The 15,385-nt window shown below is 32.1% G+C and overlaps 2 protein-coding genes across 2 annotated transcripts; one reads left to right on the top strand and one right to left on the bottom strand.

Moving 5' to 3' along the window:
* Window positions 1-789: 789 nt before the first annotated feature.
* On the bottom strand, window positions 790-4,727 carry LOC114422172 (dicarboxylate transporter 2.1, chloroplastic-like). Its single transcript, XM_028388394.1, has 4 exons — window positions 3,815-4,727; window positions 2,553-2,866; window positions 1,646-2,094; window positions 790-1,249 (listed from the first exon to the last, which is right to left on the bottom strand). Exons 1-4 carry the CDS (start codon window positions 4,607-4,609, stop codon window positions 1,134-1,136), a joined length of 1,674 nt encoding a protein of 557 aa, XP_028244195.1. The 5' UTR covers window positions 4,610-4,727; the 3' UTR covers window positions 790-1,133.
* Window positions 4,728-8,272: 3,545 nt separating this feature from the next.
* On the top strand, window positions 8,273-13,946 carry LOC114422171 (bifunctional riboflavin biosynthesis protein RIBA 1, chloroplastic-like). The gene is made up of 7 exons (XM_028388393.1): window positions 8,273-8,453; window positions 9,138-9,477; window positions 9,629-9,850; window positions 10,368-10,690; window positions 11,149-11,278; window positions 12,724-13,020; window positions 13,273-13,946. Exons 1-7 carry the CDS (start codon window positions 8,401-8,403, stop codon window positions 13,540-13,542), a joined length of 1,635 nt encoding a protein of 544 aa, XP_028244194.1. The 5' UTR covers window positions 8,273-8,400; the 3' UTR covers window positions 13,543-13,946.
* The last annotated feature ends 1,439 nt before the right edge of the window (window positions 13,947-15,385 follow it).

Here is a 15,385-nt window from a genome sequence, read left to right as displayed (position 1 = left end):
TTTGGTCCGTGGGTTGCCCGCATTAGGATTTTATTATTTTAAATATGAAATCATTTGTTGTTGAAAATGTTTAAGTTTCATATTTTAAATTTATTGCTTGAATTTTCTTTTGTTAAGACATTATTTATTTTATTGATGTAATTGATTAATTGTTAAAATTTTATTTGCATTTATATTGAACTTAATTTGATTGTGTTGTATTTTTATTGAAATTAAAATTCTTTTAAAACTAGGCCCGCGGACCGGCCCCTTTGACCCACGTGGTCCGCGGGGCGGAGGCGGACCAATTTATTTGATCCGTGTAAGAATGCGGGACGGACTGACCCGGCTTGCTGCCAATGCAGACAGGCCTTACGCGAGACGGGCCGGCCCGCTTATCCACCCCTATTTGTTTATTTAATTAAAGATTAATTAATTATAAAGCTAACTAGCTATTCAATGAAGCATGCATGTTAAAAACAAACCACACCCCTATGGCATGTGGGAGTGTCTATTTCCACTCCTTTTTATATATAAATTTTACTTATATTTTTCTTAAATTATTAATTTTTTTTATCCTAGATTAGAGATTAATCCAGCTTGTAATGTATGTATGTCATTAGTCTAAAAAAAATTTTACATATGATAAAAATCAAATATGATTCTCCTCCTAAAGTTCTCACTCATGTAAATACAATAAGACCTTATATCATTGGTTTGATTAATAAACAAGGACATTTTTAATAAAAATTATTTAAATAGGAGTGACAACAGAATAGAATAGATACATTACACCAATGCACACCAAGGTAGATCCGAAATTGAGAGGTCATAAATATAATGGAATCAACCATGCTAAACTAAACCTTCACAGAAGAAGATCATGCATGTATCAAATAAAAAAGGTTTCCTCAGAAACCTTTATAAATATATATTATTAATGAGTGTATGTAAACTAAAGAGAGAAATAAAAAGGGCAACAATATTGCTAAAAGTCTAAAACTACAAAGCCAGAAGCAGAAAGAAAATTTTCATCTCAAAATGATGACTGAGCTCAACTGTCCTCAATTGAAGGACCTTTTTCTTTCGGCCGGGAAAAAGAAAGGCCTACTGAAACTGGGAAATGTGCTATTTACTTACAAGGAAATGAGATGTCAATACAATCCCAAAAATTTCCACCAGACAGAACCAACACCTCCCCAGATGATAGCATTAATAAAAGCCATGATGAAGCCCATTTTGAAGATATCCGGAAGGTCTACATAACCAGCTGTTGAAACACAAGAATCGAAATCATATCAGCCACCATGTTAAGCTTGAACATAGCTTAAATTCATAAGAAAAAGGGACAAGAATAAAGAATAGGTTTGACTTAACAGAAATAAGCATTTTGAATTATTTTTTTTATCAGAAATTGCAACTAGAATTAGCAGAACAAGAATAAAAACAAACAGAAATCTCAAGATTGAGAAGACAGAAATGAAGTGTTAGAACCAAATACAATTGACATGTACTATAGTTTAAGAGAAGGATATATGTTTATCCATTGCAAACTTAGGCAATTGAACAAAGTTACTGAACAAACACATGCCAAATAAATTAGGTAGCTAAGCTGGAAAGAGAAATAACACAAATTGAATGACTGACGTTATAGAGAGGGACAAACCTCCATAGTATACAGCAGCCTGGCCGCTACTATAGTGTGTTATTGCACCAAAAAGATTTGTATTATAACCTAAAGCAAGGGCTGCCAGAATACCAGGAACACCAGCTGCCCTATGCATGGCAAGAAATGCAGAGTATAAAGCCCCCACGTGTCCAGTCTGACTTGCAAAAAGGTAGTGGATGAAGAAATAAGCTGCCTGAAGAACAGCCAATGAGGCCGGCCAGCTCAAAGAGAATGACCGAAGGTTGTCGGCCACACAATCAGACATCCAGCTCACAATTCCAAGGTTTGTCAACTGGCTTGCCATGCCTACCAGAATGGCAAACCAAGCTAAGGTATCCCATGCTGATTTTTCATTCAAACAGTCATTCCAGTCAAGGACTCCTAATAGGAGTAGTATTGATAAACCAATCATTGCAGCTACAGCACTTGCTATGCCAATAGTGTCTCTGCAGAACCAAAAAACACAGATAGTACAGAATTCAACCAAGAGAAATTGTAAGAAAAAACAACAATCTACACTGCTCAACAGACAGGTATAATTCTCCATAGTCATCAACAGAAGGTGAAACGACTTGCATAAGAATAGTTTGGGTCCGTTGGAAGACATGAAATTAAATTTACTATTTATCACTAATGACATTACTTTATTTTCATAAGTTCATATACATATGGAAGAGTTCCTAAAATAGCATCCATAATAAACCAAAGAGCATGAAGTAGGCGGACAGAACATAGATAAAAATTAGAAAGTATTAATTAAATAAACATTCTTCCTTCAAAATTCTATATTTTCAGCATCTCCACAAGGATCAAGTTCTCCACCCAAAAAGTCAACAAACTTAGAAATCAGTCCAAAAAAACATTCATCCATAGATGTAGATATAATAGACGGCAGAAGACATACCCAAAGATCCACAAAGACACTGCAAGAAGCATTGTGCCGACCATAATCCATTCATTTTTAGTGACAGGGCCCATACTTTCCAGTTTCTTGGCAGCCAGGGCAGGAGCCTCTGGTGTGTCTTTGATTACAGGGGGATAGAGCTTGTACAAAATCAATGGCGTAAGAAGAAGACAAACAATGGCAGGTAAACTAGCTGCTTTAAACCAAGTAACCCATGGGTTTGGAACTATCACCCCAAGCTCCTCTGCTAATTTGAGACACAGCAGATTTTGAGCTGCAGCAGTTAGGAAAAGAGCACTAGAGTTACCAGCAGACTGTCATAGGTCACAGAGGCAATGCACAAGTCACTTCATTATTATATGATATAGTAATTTGCAAACAAGAGAACAGAACACATAGAAGAAAATTCAGCAACATCAGAATATACGCACACAATCATAATAGTGCCACCATGTCTCATAAAAACAAAACAAAACCAAGAAAGATAGACCAAGCTGGCAATATCCAAGATAGATTTCAAGTTGCTATTGCTTCACAAAACATAAATTTGAAAATACCCTGTAAATCTTATAAAATCTATGATTAATTGATTAAATCTAAAATTGTCTCTGCAGGCCATAAGTAATCAATTATTATCCCTTTTTTTTCCTATCATAGAACCTCCCAGAATACAATTGATACACTCATCTAGGAAAATCAAATGCTGCTACCTCTTTAAGCACCTCTCTATGCATTTTTTTTTCCTTCTAATTTACATAACACTAGCTTTGAGGCCAAAATTCCTTTAAACAGGGAAAGCAATAAATACAAGACCATACTTATCACACCATCATGCCTTTCTTCGGACTTGTAATAGTTACAAGGAGGGGTCTCTAACCGGTGGCCTTAAGGCATTAGTTATGTAACTAAAAAAATATTTATTGTGAAAATTATAGGAGAATGTAAAAAAAAAAAAAAAAAAAAAGACAACGTAATTTATGTATCCCAATAAATTTTTTTCCTTTTTAGTTTTTTTAATTAATGGAATAAGAGCACCGGTTAGCATTTGTAATTATTACAAGTGCATAAAAAAAGTCTTGCTAGCATGTGATATTAATTAAGAAACTAAATGTAGAAATCATAGAAAAGTGTAAAAAAAATTCACCTGTAACACATCTCAATAAATAAAAAAATATAGTTCTTTATTCAATATTCTAAGGATCGTAGTTAACCTTTCAAAAGAAAAAAAGATGGATGGTGGTGATTAAAAAAAAAAGAAAAACCTGAAATTGGTTCTGAATGAGGTAAGCCCCGAGTTTCTTAGAAGTGGGACTGGCGGGTTCACTGCCAGCAGAGAGTGAGAGTGACTTAATAATCGGCAAGAACACACCACCAGCCCTCGCGGTGGTGCTAGGCATTGCCGGCGCAATCAGCACTTCACTGAACGTGAGCCCATAAGACAGACCCAGAGTGCTCTTTCCCATCCACTTCACGAAGAAAGTAGCGATTCTATCCCCGAGCCCGGTCTTCACGAATCCGCGAGCAAAGAAGAACGAAATCACAATCAGCCAAATCACCTCGTTCGTGAAGGCGCCGAAGGCCTCTGTAAAGGTGAGAGTTTTGGTCACAACGGAGGCCGTGAGGCCCAGAAAGGCCCACGCCCCGACCGGCAACGGGCTCAGCACAAGGCCCGCGATGGTGGAGAGGAATATGGAGAGGAGCTGCCAGGCCTCGGGGGTGACTTGGACGGGTTTGGGAACCAAAAAGCGAACAATGAGGCCGATGGATATGGAGATGATAAAAGGAATGGGCTTTGCACCCTGTATAGGTGTTGGTGGTGGTGGTGGTGGTGGTGATGAAGGAGAAGCTTGAATAGGGTAATGGGGTTTTGAGAAAGGGTTGAATTTGAAGGTGGAGGAGGGGAAGGAGAAACGTTGGGAGATTGTGATGGGTGATCGGAGAGAGAGAGATTGAGATTGGTTGAATTGGGATCTGGAGATGACAGGGGGAGGAGGGTGATGGAGTTGAGAAAAGCGAGAGAAAGAGGTTGAGAGAGAGTGGAGTGCATAGCTCTCCATTGGAAGCCACACCAATCTCAACCAACGAGCGATGCTCAGGTTTGTGTTTCTGTGTGACTCCTGTCGCCTAGAGATTTAGTGGACTGTGGAGTGAGAAGGACCAATGTCTTATATGTCAACTTTGGAAATAAGAAAACTTTATAAGTCATATATGAATTAATTTGTTATATGTGAGGTGGGAAATCGTAGGAAGGACACTCCCACTCGTTAACCTTTTACCTCTTATTATTGTATTTGTATTCTGTGGGACTCTCGTCTTCCCTTTTATACAATGTCCTTTTTTGCTTATTTTATAAATCGTTTGGGGATCACTTTCTTTAATCTTTCTGCCCCTCGTTTTACCTAGCTGAAATTTGGTAAACTGTCAATTTCATCAGATGAGTGAATCTGTTTCTCATCTCTAGTGTCATGTACTACTGTTTTTGTTGTTCATCCTTGTATATTATAAAAAAAACAGGAGAATTGAGTATTGTTGATGCAATCTGTGGGTTTATGTTGTTCAGCGATGATAGTTTCATCAAAACCAAGGATGTATTAATTAACGTTACTGCTTGGTTGACTCTCTATAGTGTTTGTATAACCAAAGATATAAGCTTATAAATACCATTCATGTTAATTAATTTTTTTAACATATATCTCCCGTAATAAATAAATTTAATTGAGATAGATATCGAGATTCAAAACTCTAGTAAGAATAATTGCACTCGAGACACAGTTAAGTATCAAATGTGAGTCTTGCTTATTAGAAATTTGAATTGTGATTAATTACTTTATAAGATATTGATTCCTTCCAATGGAACTTTTAATAAATAAAAGTAAATCCTCCTTTTATGCGTAAAAAGCATTGTATTCCTTTTATGCGTACAGTACAATATGTTTAATGTGTTTTTTTATATGTATTTAAGAAAGAATTTAGAATCTGTCTTTGTTTGGATCTCAGCGAAGTCGTTTTAAAAAAATCAACAATATGATCATAGAGTATTTTATCATTCAAAATCAAGAATTTAAAAGACTTTAATAACAATTTGGTATACTATATAAAATAGTAAAATACCTTATTTTTTATTTTAATTATGGGAAATTTAGATTTTTTTTTAATTTCTATTGTGAAGTAATAGTATTAATAGATAATGTAAGAATGACATTAATGATTCATTACTTTGTCACATAATGAAGGAGTATGACGGATAGTTTTGTAGTAAATTATATTTTAATTCATAATTAACTAGTTTGACACACCATTAGTTCAACAAATAAGATTTTAAGAATATAATTTAGGAAAAAAATACACATAATTACCTATTAGACTCTTTAATAATGTGATAAGTTAATATTATTGTTACGGGATAATATGGATTAAAACAAAAAAAAATCTCAGAGACTAATACCAATAAAAGGAGTTGTTTTAAAGGAATAAAATAAATAAATAAATAAATGTAAAATATTTTATAGGGACCAAATTATTATTTAAGTCAACTTAAGGAAATATTTGATAAGACTTTTAAGGAGTTTATAAATTCTTTTGACTAAGCTATTTTGATTAAAATAAGTTTGTTTCAAACTTATTTTTTCATAAATTATCTTAAGTATATGAAAAATAAATTAGCAGCTTAAAAGTTATTAATTTTTTTTTCTCAATTTGATCCTTAATAAAAGTTTGTTTTACCATTTTATTCAATTTAAAATTCTCTTTTTTTTTTTACTATTTGGAACATCCATCTTATCTAATTTATCATTTATCATTTTTTACATGTACATGATCCTCAACTTGTCAATTGTTATCATCATATTATTCTTTAAGGTTAGAAATTATTTGAATTATAAACTTTATAATTATTTATTGAATTATTTTTATTTTTAATTATATGCATAATTTAAATGTTTAAGAAAATTTTAGAGCAAAAATACTTTTTATTTTTGGTTTTAAAGTAATATTATTAATAAATTATTTAAATATCAAGAAAATATTTTAAACAATATAATTTTAATAAATTTATTTTCATTTAATTTTACTTTTTCAGAAAATTGAAAATTTTGAATTTAAACATATATAAAATTTTAAAAATATTATCCTACTTTTCAAGAATATAAGTTATCATAAATAAATTCAAATATAAAAAATATTAAATATATATTTCTATATCATTTAACATTTATTAATTTATCTTATAAATACTTTCATTTTAATTAATTAATTTTTAATTTTTTAACTTTTAAGCTTTTCGCTAGTTTATATATTTACTTTTACTAAAGATAACATTCAATTCATCAACTTATTAGCCACCACTATTATCTGCAGTCGTATTCATAAGATCGCTAAAATAATCCATCACTTTTTTCTTTTCTTGTATCCATTTTCTTCTCTCTCCTTAACCGTTAATCCGTTAGTTAAAAAATAAAAAAGGTGACAGATAAGCCGTTGATCAGAGGAATAGTAATGGATCAAACGGTCAAAGTTGAGAAGAATATTAGATGGTTAAGATCATATCATTTATGATTTTGATTAATAATCATCTGATAGATAAATAATTTAGTTTTTTAACTTAATTAAAATTCCTTAAGCAAAACAATAGCACAAATCATTTTTGTTGGGTAATATTACAGTATCTTTAATTTAATGAATACATCTTATTTATGATTTTGACTAATAATTATTTAACATGTGAATTTCTTAAATTAAAGAATTATACAAGGAATAATCAATGAATATGTTTTTAATTGTTCACTTATTATATAATTATTAATTAAAATTGTGAATAATACGGTAATTCCAGAACATCTAATTATTTGTTGTCAAAGTAAGATTAGGTGCATAAATAAAGTACCGCCGCCTTTATTCAATGTATAAAGACAGAATCAATTCCCGTCTCTGACTTTTTAATATAATATTCCTTCCTACAATATTACTTGTCTTGCTGCACATCATTTTCATTTTGTTCTTTGCTACTTGCCAATGTCAACTCATTACATTTCCAAACGTAATTATATATGTATAATAATTAACGACATCAATACAGAATAAAATGTTAAATATTATAAAAATCATACTAAAATCTTCTCTAATTGTGTTTTTTTTTTTTTATAAAATTTCATACTTCATACAAGAATGTATTCCCGTAAATTTTATTTTATATTAATAAATTTATATATTGGTAATGGAAGAAGTTTCACCTTAATTAAATAAGTTAATTTAAAATATAAAATCTTCTCTAAATAAACAAGGAAAAATTATTTTGATGTAAGAACTTATTTTAAATGATGAATATTATTATTGAAACTTCAAATATTTTTTTAACATATTTTTATCAATGTTTAAATATGATTCACGAAGTTAATTTTTTTATATTTTATTTTCATAATTTTTAATTACATGATATAAAAGATAAATTTATTCTTATTCTGTAAAAAATTGATATAACTTAATATATATTATATAAAAAATATATTGTTAAGTAAAAAAATATTAAAAAATAATTTTTTGTAGTAGATTAGTAAATAATATCATAATCGTTATTAAAAAATGTAAAAAGATAAATGAAATAATTGATTGAGAATAAAATAAAAAAAAAAAGGTTATATTATTATTATTATGTTATGGAAAATAGAAGAGAGCATGGGCATGTAAGATAAATAAATACGAGAAGAATGGGAGGCATAAGGGTGTGTTGTTCAGAGTCAACTTCGACGTTGGTTCCTTGCTGCATTTCTTTCTCAATAAATAAGTTGAATTCAATTCAAGACACCATCTTATTCTTAGCTGAAAACCATTCATTCATTGACAAAACAAAACAATGGCTTCTTTCAATCTCTCTTATTCTTCCTCACCAGCCCTCTCACGTCCCCGGTCAGTCTCTTTTCCTCACACCTTCTTCTTGTTGCTCTTTTTTTTTTTTTCTTTCTTTCTTTTGGATGTACGATGTTTTACTGATCCACGATTTGATGCAAGATCCCTCTTTTTTCCCGTTCATTTTTATATGGGACACGTGGGTCCCTTCATGAAACCGTGCAGCTGACAGAACCTTTTTCCGTGATTCTCAAAATTAATGGATATTTTCTTCTTGTTTGAAATGATGCTTTGAATTTATTTTCACTGTAAAATATGTTAGGGATTGTTTCTCAGCTCTTTTCTTGTTTGATTCTGATTCAGTCCCAGTCAAATTCTGGACTACCACTTTAATTTGCTTGTGCATTTTGTCTTGCATTCTTGTATCAAAGTGTTTTTTTATCTTTCATATCATTCTAACTTTTATGCTGAAACATGTTTGGCCGGAGATATAAGATTGGTTGGATGATTAAAAAAAAAGAGAAGGAGAGAAAGGTCGTGGATTCAATCCCTCCTGCTAACAAAAAACTAACAATTTACATTTGCCTAAAAAAAACATGTTAGCTGCATAGACCATAGAGCTGCTCTTAATGTCCCAATGCTAAACTTTGGAATTCAGTTTATTCTCCCTCTTTGGTATTTGTCTTTGGGTGTCATGTCACTATTGTTAAGTTAACCTCTGTTCTGTTCTTATATACAATGCAGGGCAAGCAAACACTTCAAATTCTTCAATGATGTGCCTTTTGTCCGAATGAATTCTAAATTTCCCTCAAGTGATAATGCTTTTGGGAGAATCAAAGCTATGTTGATCTCTGGAGGGGGTGAACTACTTTCCCATCCAAATGGCAATGACATTGTGATAGGTACAAATCTGGTTGGAGATGAATCTGTTCAAATTGAGGTACAGCCTAATGGAACACTGGCAGATGACACAGGGCTAACAAGCAATGTTTTCTCTATGGACAACAATGAATTTGATTCGGACAGCCCCTCAGCAGGTTTTGCTTCCATTCCTGAGGCAATTGAAGACATTCGCCAGGGAAAGGTAGCTACTCTCTCAGTAAAATTGTTTTTCCCCCTATTTTTTAATTAGCATTTGAGATGTGTGTAGTGCTGAAAGTTCTTCTTTTGTTTTTCAGTATCATGATTACATGGTATATTACTGCTATTAACTGATATTAATATTAATGATGCAGATGGTAGTGGTTGTGGACGATGAAGATCGAGAAAATGAAGGAGACTTGATAATGGCAGCACAGTTGGCAACACCCGAGGCAATGGCTTTTATTGTAAAGCATGGAACTGGTATAGTTTGTGTAAGCATGAAAGAGGAAGATCTGGATAGATTGGAACTTCCTTTGATGGTGAACAGTAAGGACAATGATGAGAAACTTTGTACGGCATTCACTGTGACAGTGGTATGTACTACTTTTCTTCCATGAATCATTACATGTGGAGTTAGTGCAATATCCTTCTGAAGGTCTTCCATTGTTATCAATATGCATTTGTATAATTGGGGTTCTCTAGGTCTAGACCAACTTTTGCTAAAATCAAAGGGAACTGACTGTCCCCTGGAAAGGTGCAAACGCAGTTTTATAAAGATCAAATAATTGTAATTCTCAAAAGAGAGAAAAGAAAAAGAGATACCTCCGATGATAAACATCGTTTGAAAGACAACTTTGTTCTGTTATCCAACTAAATAGTGGAGAATATTTTTTTGGATTAAGTATTGCAGTTTTTCCTTCTCCTATTTAGGTGTTTTCCTTGTGAAAATTCCACCCTGTTATCTCTTTTATTTCTTGGTTTTCATCTTCATTTAGCGTCTATTTGAAGTCACACAAGGGAGGAACACTTTTAGTTCCACTTTTTTTATCATCTTAAAGCATCTGTATACTCAGATAGACCTGTGTTGCCAACAACTTGATACATGTGTAGGATGCTAAACATGGTACAACCACTGGGGTGTCAGCTCACGATAGGGCAACAACAGTCTTGGCCCTTGCGTCTAGAGATTCTACTCCAGGCGATTTCAATCGCCCGGGCCATATTTTCCCACTAAAATACAGGGAAGGTGGTGTCTTGAAGAGAGCCGGACATACAGAAGCTTCTGTTGATCTTGCTGTACTTGCTGGTTTGGATCCAGTGGCAGTTCTGTGTGAGATTGTAGATGATGATGGTTCCATGGCTAGACTGCCAAAGCTTCGCCAGTTTGCAGAGCATGAAAATTTGAAAATTGTATCTATTGCTGACTTAATAAGGTATGTAGTTACAATTCATGAACCATGTAATAAAATTCATTGCATGCATATTTATGTTTAGATTCCGCTTTGTAGTGCAGATACTATACTTTTTTTCTGTTTAAGTAATGTTAAATATATCAAATGAGTCTGATATTGGAGTAATTTATAAGCCTGAATCCTTAATACATTATAGAACTAACTTGGATTCTGTGGTGCTGTGCTTTTTGTCGTTTGAATCAGTCAGACATAATGATTTTTTGTTTTAAGTATTTTTTTGCTGAACCTTTTACTGATTATATAAATTTGTACATTATTAAAATGGAAAGCTTTTTTATTTTGAAAATTCTTCCATTTGATAAGTTAAATTCTAAGTGCTTATTTAATTCTGATGCATTATTTTTCTCATGGTTACTTAGGTAACTTGTTGCTTATTTAATTATATGTAGCAAGGAGATTAACACTTATTGTTATTGCAGATATAGAAGAAAAAGGGATAAGTTAGTGGATCGCTCTTCTGCTGCACAGATACCTACAATGTGGGGACCATTCACAGCTTACTGTTACAGATCACTTTTAGACGGGATTGAGCATATTGCAATGGTTAAGGTGAGCAGTGCTTGTGGTTATATATGTTACAACACTGTCAACACTTGTGAACATTTGTTATAGTGGAAATACGTAAAATATGCTACATTTAGAGTAAATCACACCTTATTTACCTAGGTTTTAGCTTACATTTGATTTCTGCAATGTGGTACTGGCAAAATGGGCATGGTTCAATATCATATCATCTCTCCTGGGTTACACTGTTTAGTCTATTATTTATAGACAAATCTTGGCTTCATGAAAGTGCCACTGTCAGACCAAAGCACGGCTAACATTTATGCTTCTGCTTTTAAAGAACAGCATAGAAAACTCATAGCAGATGTAATTCACATTAATATAGTTCCATGCCACTCTTCTTAGAATTAAAATCTAATTTTGAATGATTTGACAAAAGCCAATTTGTTAAGAGTTGAATACACTTAATCTTTCTCACTGTCACAAATCTGATGAAGAGCTAGAAGTTGTATGTGAAAAAGACAGAGAGGGAGGGAGGAAGATAGTAACCTGAGTATATAAATGTCAGTTTATCTACTCTGTTAGAAAATAATTGAGAAAGCAGGCAAGGCTTTGGGAAGTTGAAAACAATTTACCTTATTTAAAAAAAATGCTGTTATCTGACATTTAATACACTATTCTGTTTGCTTTTAAAAAGTTGAGGTTCCATTTCTCTACTTGCTTTAGGATGGCCTGTTTCCATATTGTTTCACATCAAGTGTTGTTTTAATTAGCATTGACATAGATGGCCATTTGGCCTCACCAATTTGAAACATCATAAAGTACCAGTTCCTTATAATTATCCGAGTTATTGTCAAGAAGCCTGGTTTTTCCTATTGATTAATCAATGAGGGAATTAACTGCTAAAGGTGTGCATGAATCAGCATTATATTAAGTTGAACATCAATCCATTGTGAGTGTAGGATTCAGTTGAACGTACATTGGAAAGTGTGGCTTAAGTAAAACAAACAAACACTAAATTGTTGCTGGATGAATGCTTTTAACTAAGCAGACAAGAAATGCTTGAGCATGATATGTTAATGTGGTAGATCAATATGATTTAACATTTTTGTTGACGGGCAATTTCTTCTGCATTATCATATACAACTAGCATCATAACCTATTTCACTATTCTTGCATCTCACTACTTTTTCTGTTTAGAAGGGGAGGCTGATATTATCCATTTTCTTTAAGGCTGTTATATAAGAGACAGGATGTAATGTGTGTTTTTTAAACCTTGCATCCATTCCTCAATCCCTTATCTGTTTCTTAGTTTACCTTCAAGAATGGGTTCATTAGTAAATAGTAAGTGAGTAAACCTGACAATAGGCTTTCAAAATTGGGCCTTGGCAAGCTTTTCCAATTGTCTTGAAGCTTTCTTATTTTGATTGATTGGTACAATTGTAAACTTCAAACCATTTTGTGGTTCTGACATTTTTTTTATTCAACAGGGTGACATTGGAGATGGACAAGATGTTCTTGTGAGAGTACACTCAGAGTGTCTGACAGGAGACATATTTGGATCTGCCAGATGTGACTGCGGAAATCAGCTTGCACTTGCAATGCAACAGATTGAGGCTGCTGGTAGGGGTGTGCTGGTATATCTCCGTGGACACGAAGGAAGGGGTATTGGATTGGGCCACAAGCTTCGTGCTTATAACCTACAGGATGATGGACGAGATACTGTTGAAGCCAATGAGGAATTGGGATTGCCAGTTGACTCCAGGGAGTATGGCATTGGTGCACAGGTATTAATTATATCACTGGTGCTCACATAGTATTTGGCTTTTCATTAATAGATGGTGATTTACTATGCTTATGGAAGTTTTTTTTTATCGGTAAATGTTAGTTGTTAATTGTTAGTTTTTTGTTAGTAGGGGGGTTGAACCCACTACCTTTTTCCTTTACTTCTCCCTTAACCATCATACTCACCTTATATCTCCACTATGGTTATGGAAGTTAACTGGAATGATTTTTGTATTTGAATTCTCTACTCGCAGATGTTGAGGGACTTGGGTGTACGATCTATGAAGCTGATGACAAACAATCCGGCAAAATATATTGGGCTCAAAGGTTATGGTTTGACAGTTTCGGGTAGGATCCCATTGTTAACTCTTATCACTTCGGAGAACAAGAGATATTTAGAGACCAAACGTGTGAAAATGGGTCACATATATGGCACGGAATTTAACGGCCGATTGAGCACTCATGACAGTGGTAATGGTAATGCCACCAGGATTGAGGACTCTAATGCTGTTACTGGCTTATAAACATCCTTTTTTTAACTAGATAATATGGAAGAACTAGATTTCCATGGTGCAGATGAATACATAAAGTTATAAAGTTATAGAAACCATTTTTCTTATTCATTTGTCTGATAAACTTCAGCTCTACTAAACTATAGGCTCTACCGAACACCATTCATCTTGATTATTGAAACATAGTGCCATGACAAGGGCATTGCTATTTCAGGGTTATTTTTTCTTTGGTGCCTTTTAGAGGTTCATCATTTCTAGACTCTGGAAATCATTAGCCGATTTAAACCTAGTTTCTTCATTCTTTTTTATCCAATTACCCATGCATCACAGTTGCCTCAATAATGCATGATAGAAAAGTTATATGATTTGTAGCTCCACAATTTATAATAAATAAATTCCTTTTGTACCTTGTCATAGCTAATGGTGAATATTGGTGGCTTGACGGTTATTTTTTCTCATGTAGTTAATGATCACTACGGGCCAATTTTTTTTAGTAGTCTTGGAGTATGTGTCATTTTCTTTACGCTCTGTTTGATAAAAAAAGGAGAAGAAGTAGAGTGAGGAAAAGTAGGGTAGATAAGAAAATAAAAGGAGAAATATGATGAAAATAAATGTTTTGTTGAAGAGAAATATAGTGAAAATAGAAAAAAAAATATTTGAATTAAAGTTCTTTGATAGGTAAAAAAAATGATAAATGAGTAGAAATTCCATTAAAAAAATGAGTAGAAATATTTTGCTTTTGTCCTTGTAACAATACTTATTTTCTTTTCTTTTCAATAACAATGTTATTTTGAGTAGAAATTCAACCAATGAATATTATCAATCAAATAATTATCCTTTTCTTGTTTGCGGTGTAACTTTTTATCTTGCAATGAAATTCAAGTTTTTGTTATCAGATGATATATAATACTATATTGTTATACAACATAAAATAACATAAAATAATATATATATATATATATATATATATATTATTTTGATTAATAGGAATTAAAGATAATATCAGGCAATTTATGTGCTTTTGTTCTCGTAAATAAGTTATAACCATTTTTTTTTCTCTTTGCAATCTTGAATTGTGGGCTGATTTGTGGGGATGTTTATGTTTGATCACAAAAAGACTGTATGACTCATTGTGGCACCTCTGATATCGGTTATCATTGATTAAATTGTAGGTTTTTATCAATTTATTGATTATTGTACTGGGTAATTTTATAATTTACATTTTTAAAAGGATATATTATTTGATTGAAATTTCTTTAATTAATTGTTTCAGTTTCCTTATTGTAATTAGTGATTTCTTATTATAATTTTAATCATTTATTCTATTCTTTATTTATGTATTTGATGCTAGAATGATAAAATTTGTAATCGAATCAATTAATATTAAACGGTTGATTTTTAATGATTTCTTTTTATTTTCTTAACCTTTATTGATTAGTTTTTTCTCATAATGAAATATTGGATAAGTTTTAAAATATTTTACTTTTTTTCCTAACTATCAAAATCTGTTGCAATTTAGATTTTCGTTCGAAATAAAATAAATATTTAATCGATAGATTTTTTTTAAGAACAATGCTATTTTGCACGAAACACACGAATGCATATATGAGCGGTTATTGTTTTTTAAAAATAAATATTAATCAAAAACTTGAAAATATAACTATGTATTAAAAAAAAACAGTGTAAATTATACCATCATGTATGATAAATTTATTGACTTTTAAAATAATTATCTTAAAATAATTCAAATTAAACTAAACTGGTATTTTCAACTTTAAAATAAGTTTTTGAATATTTTTAACATCTTCTTTCATATTAGCATTTTCAAAATTTTAATCAATTTGTTCGGTGGTTA

Source organism: Glycine soja, chromosome 8 (genome assembly GCF_004193775.1).
Source record: "Glycine soja cultivar W05 chromosome 8, ASM419377v2, whole genome shotgun sequence".
NCBI lineage: Eukaryota > Viridiplantae > Streptophyta > Magnoliopsida > Fabales > Fabaceae > Glycine > Glycine soja.
The sequence above is the reverse complement of the archived record's forward strand: the minus strand, read 5'-3'. Positions and strand labels throughout refer to the sequence as shown.

What these genes read in the sequence shown, in the direction of transcription:
- LOC114422172 (XM_028388394.1), bottom strand. Translation starts at nt 4,609, where the DNA reads ATGGAGAGCTATGCACTCCACTCTCTCTCAACCTCTTTCTCTCGCTTT. An exon ending in TCATTCAGAACCAATTTCAG is followed by an intron (nt 2,867 to 3,814) that starts GTTTTTCTTTTT and finishes GACCTATGACAG; the next exon opens with TCTGCTGGTAACTCTAGTGC. An exon ending in GGCTGCTGTATACTATGGAG is followed by an intron (nt 1,250 to 1,645) that starts GTTTGTCCCTCT and finishes GTGTTTCAACAG; the next exon opens with CTGGTTATGTAGACCTTCCG.
- LOC114422171 (XM_028388393.1), top strand. Translation starts at nt 8,401, where the DNA reads ATGGCTTCTTTCAATCTCTCTTATTCTTCCTCACCAGCCCTCTCACGT. An exon ending in CGGCATTCACTGTGACAGTG is followed by an intron (nt 9,851 to 10,367) that starts GTATGTACTACT and finishes ATACATGTGTAG; the next exon opens with GATGCTAAACATGGTACAAC. An exon ending in AGTATGGCATTGGTGCACAG is followed by an intron (nt 13,021 to 13,272) that starts GTATTAATTATA and finishes CTCTACTCGCAG; the next exon opens with ATGTTGAGGGACTTGGGTGT.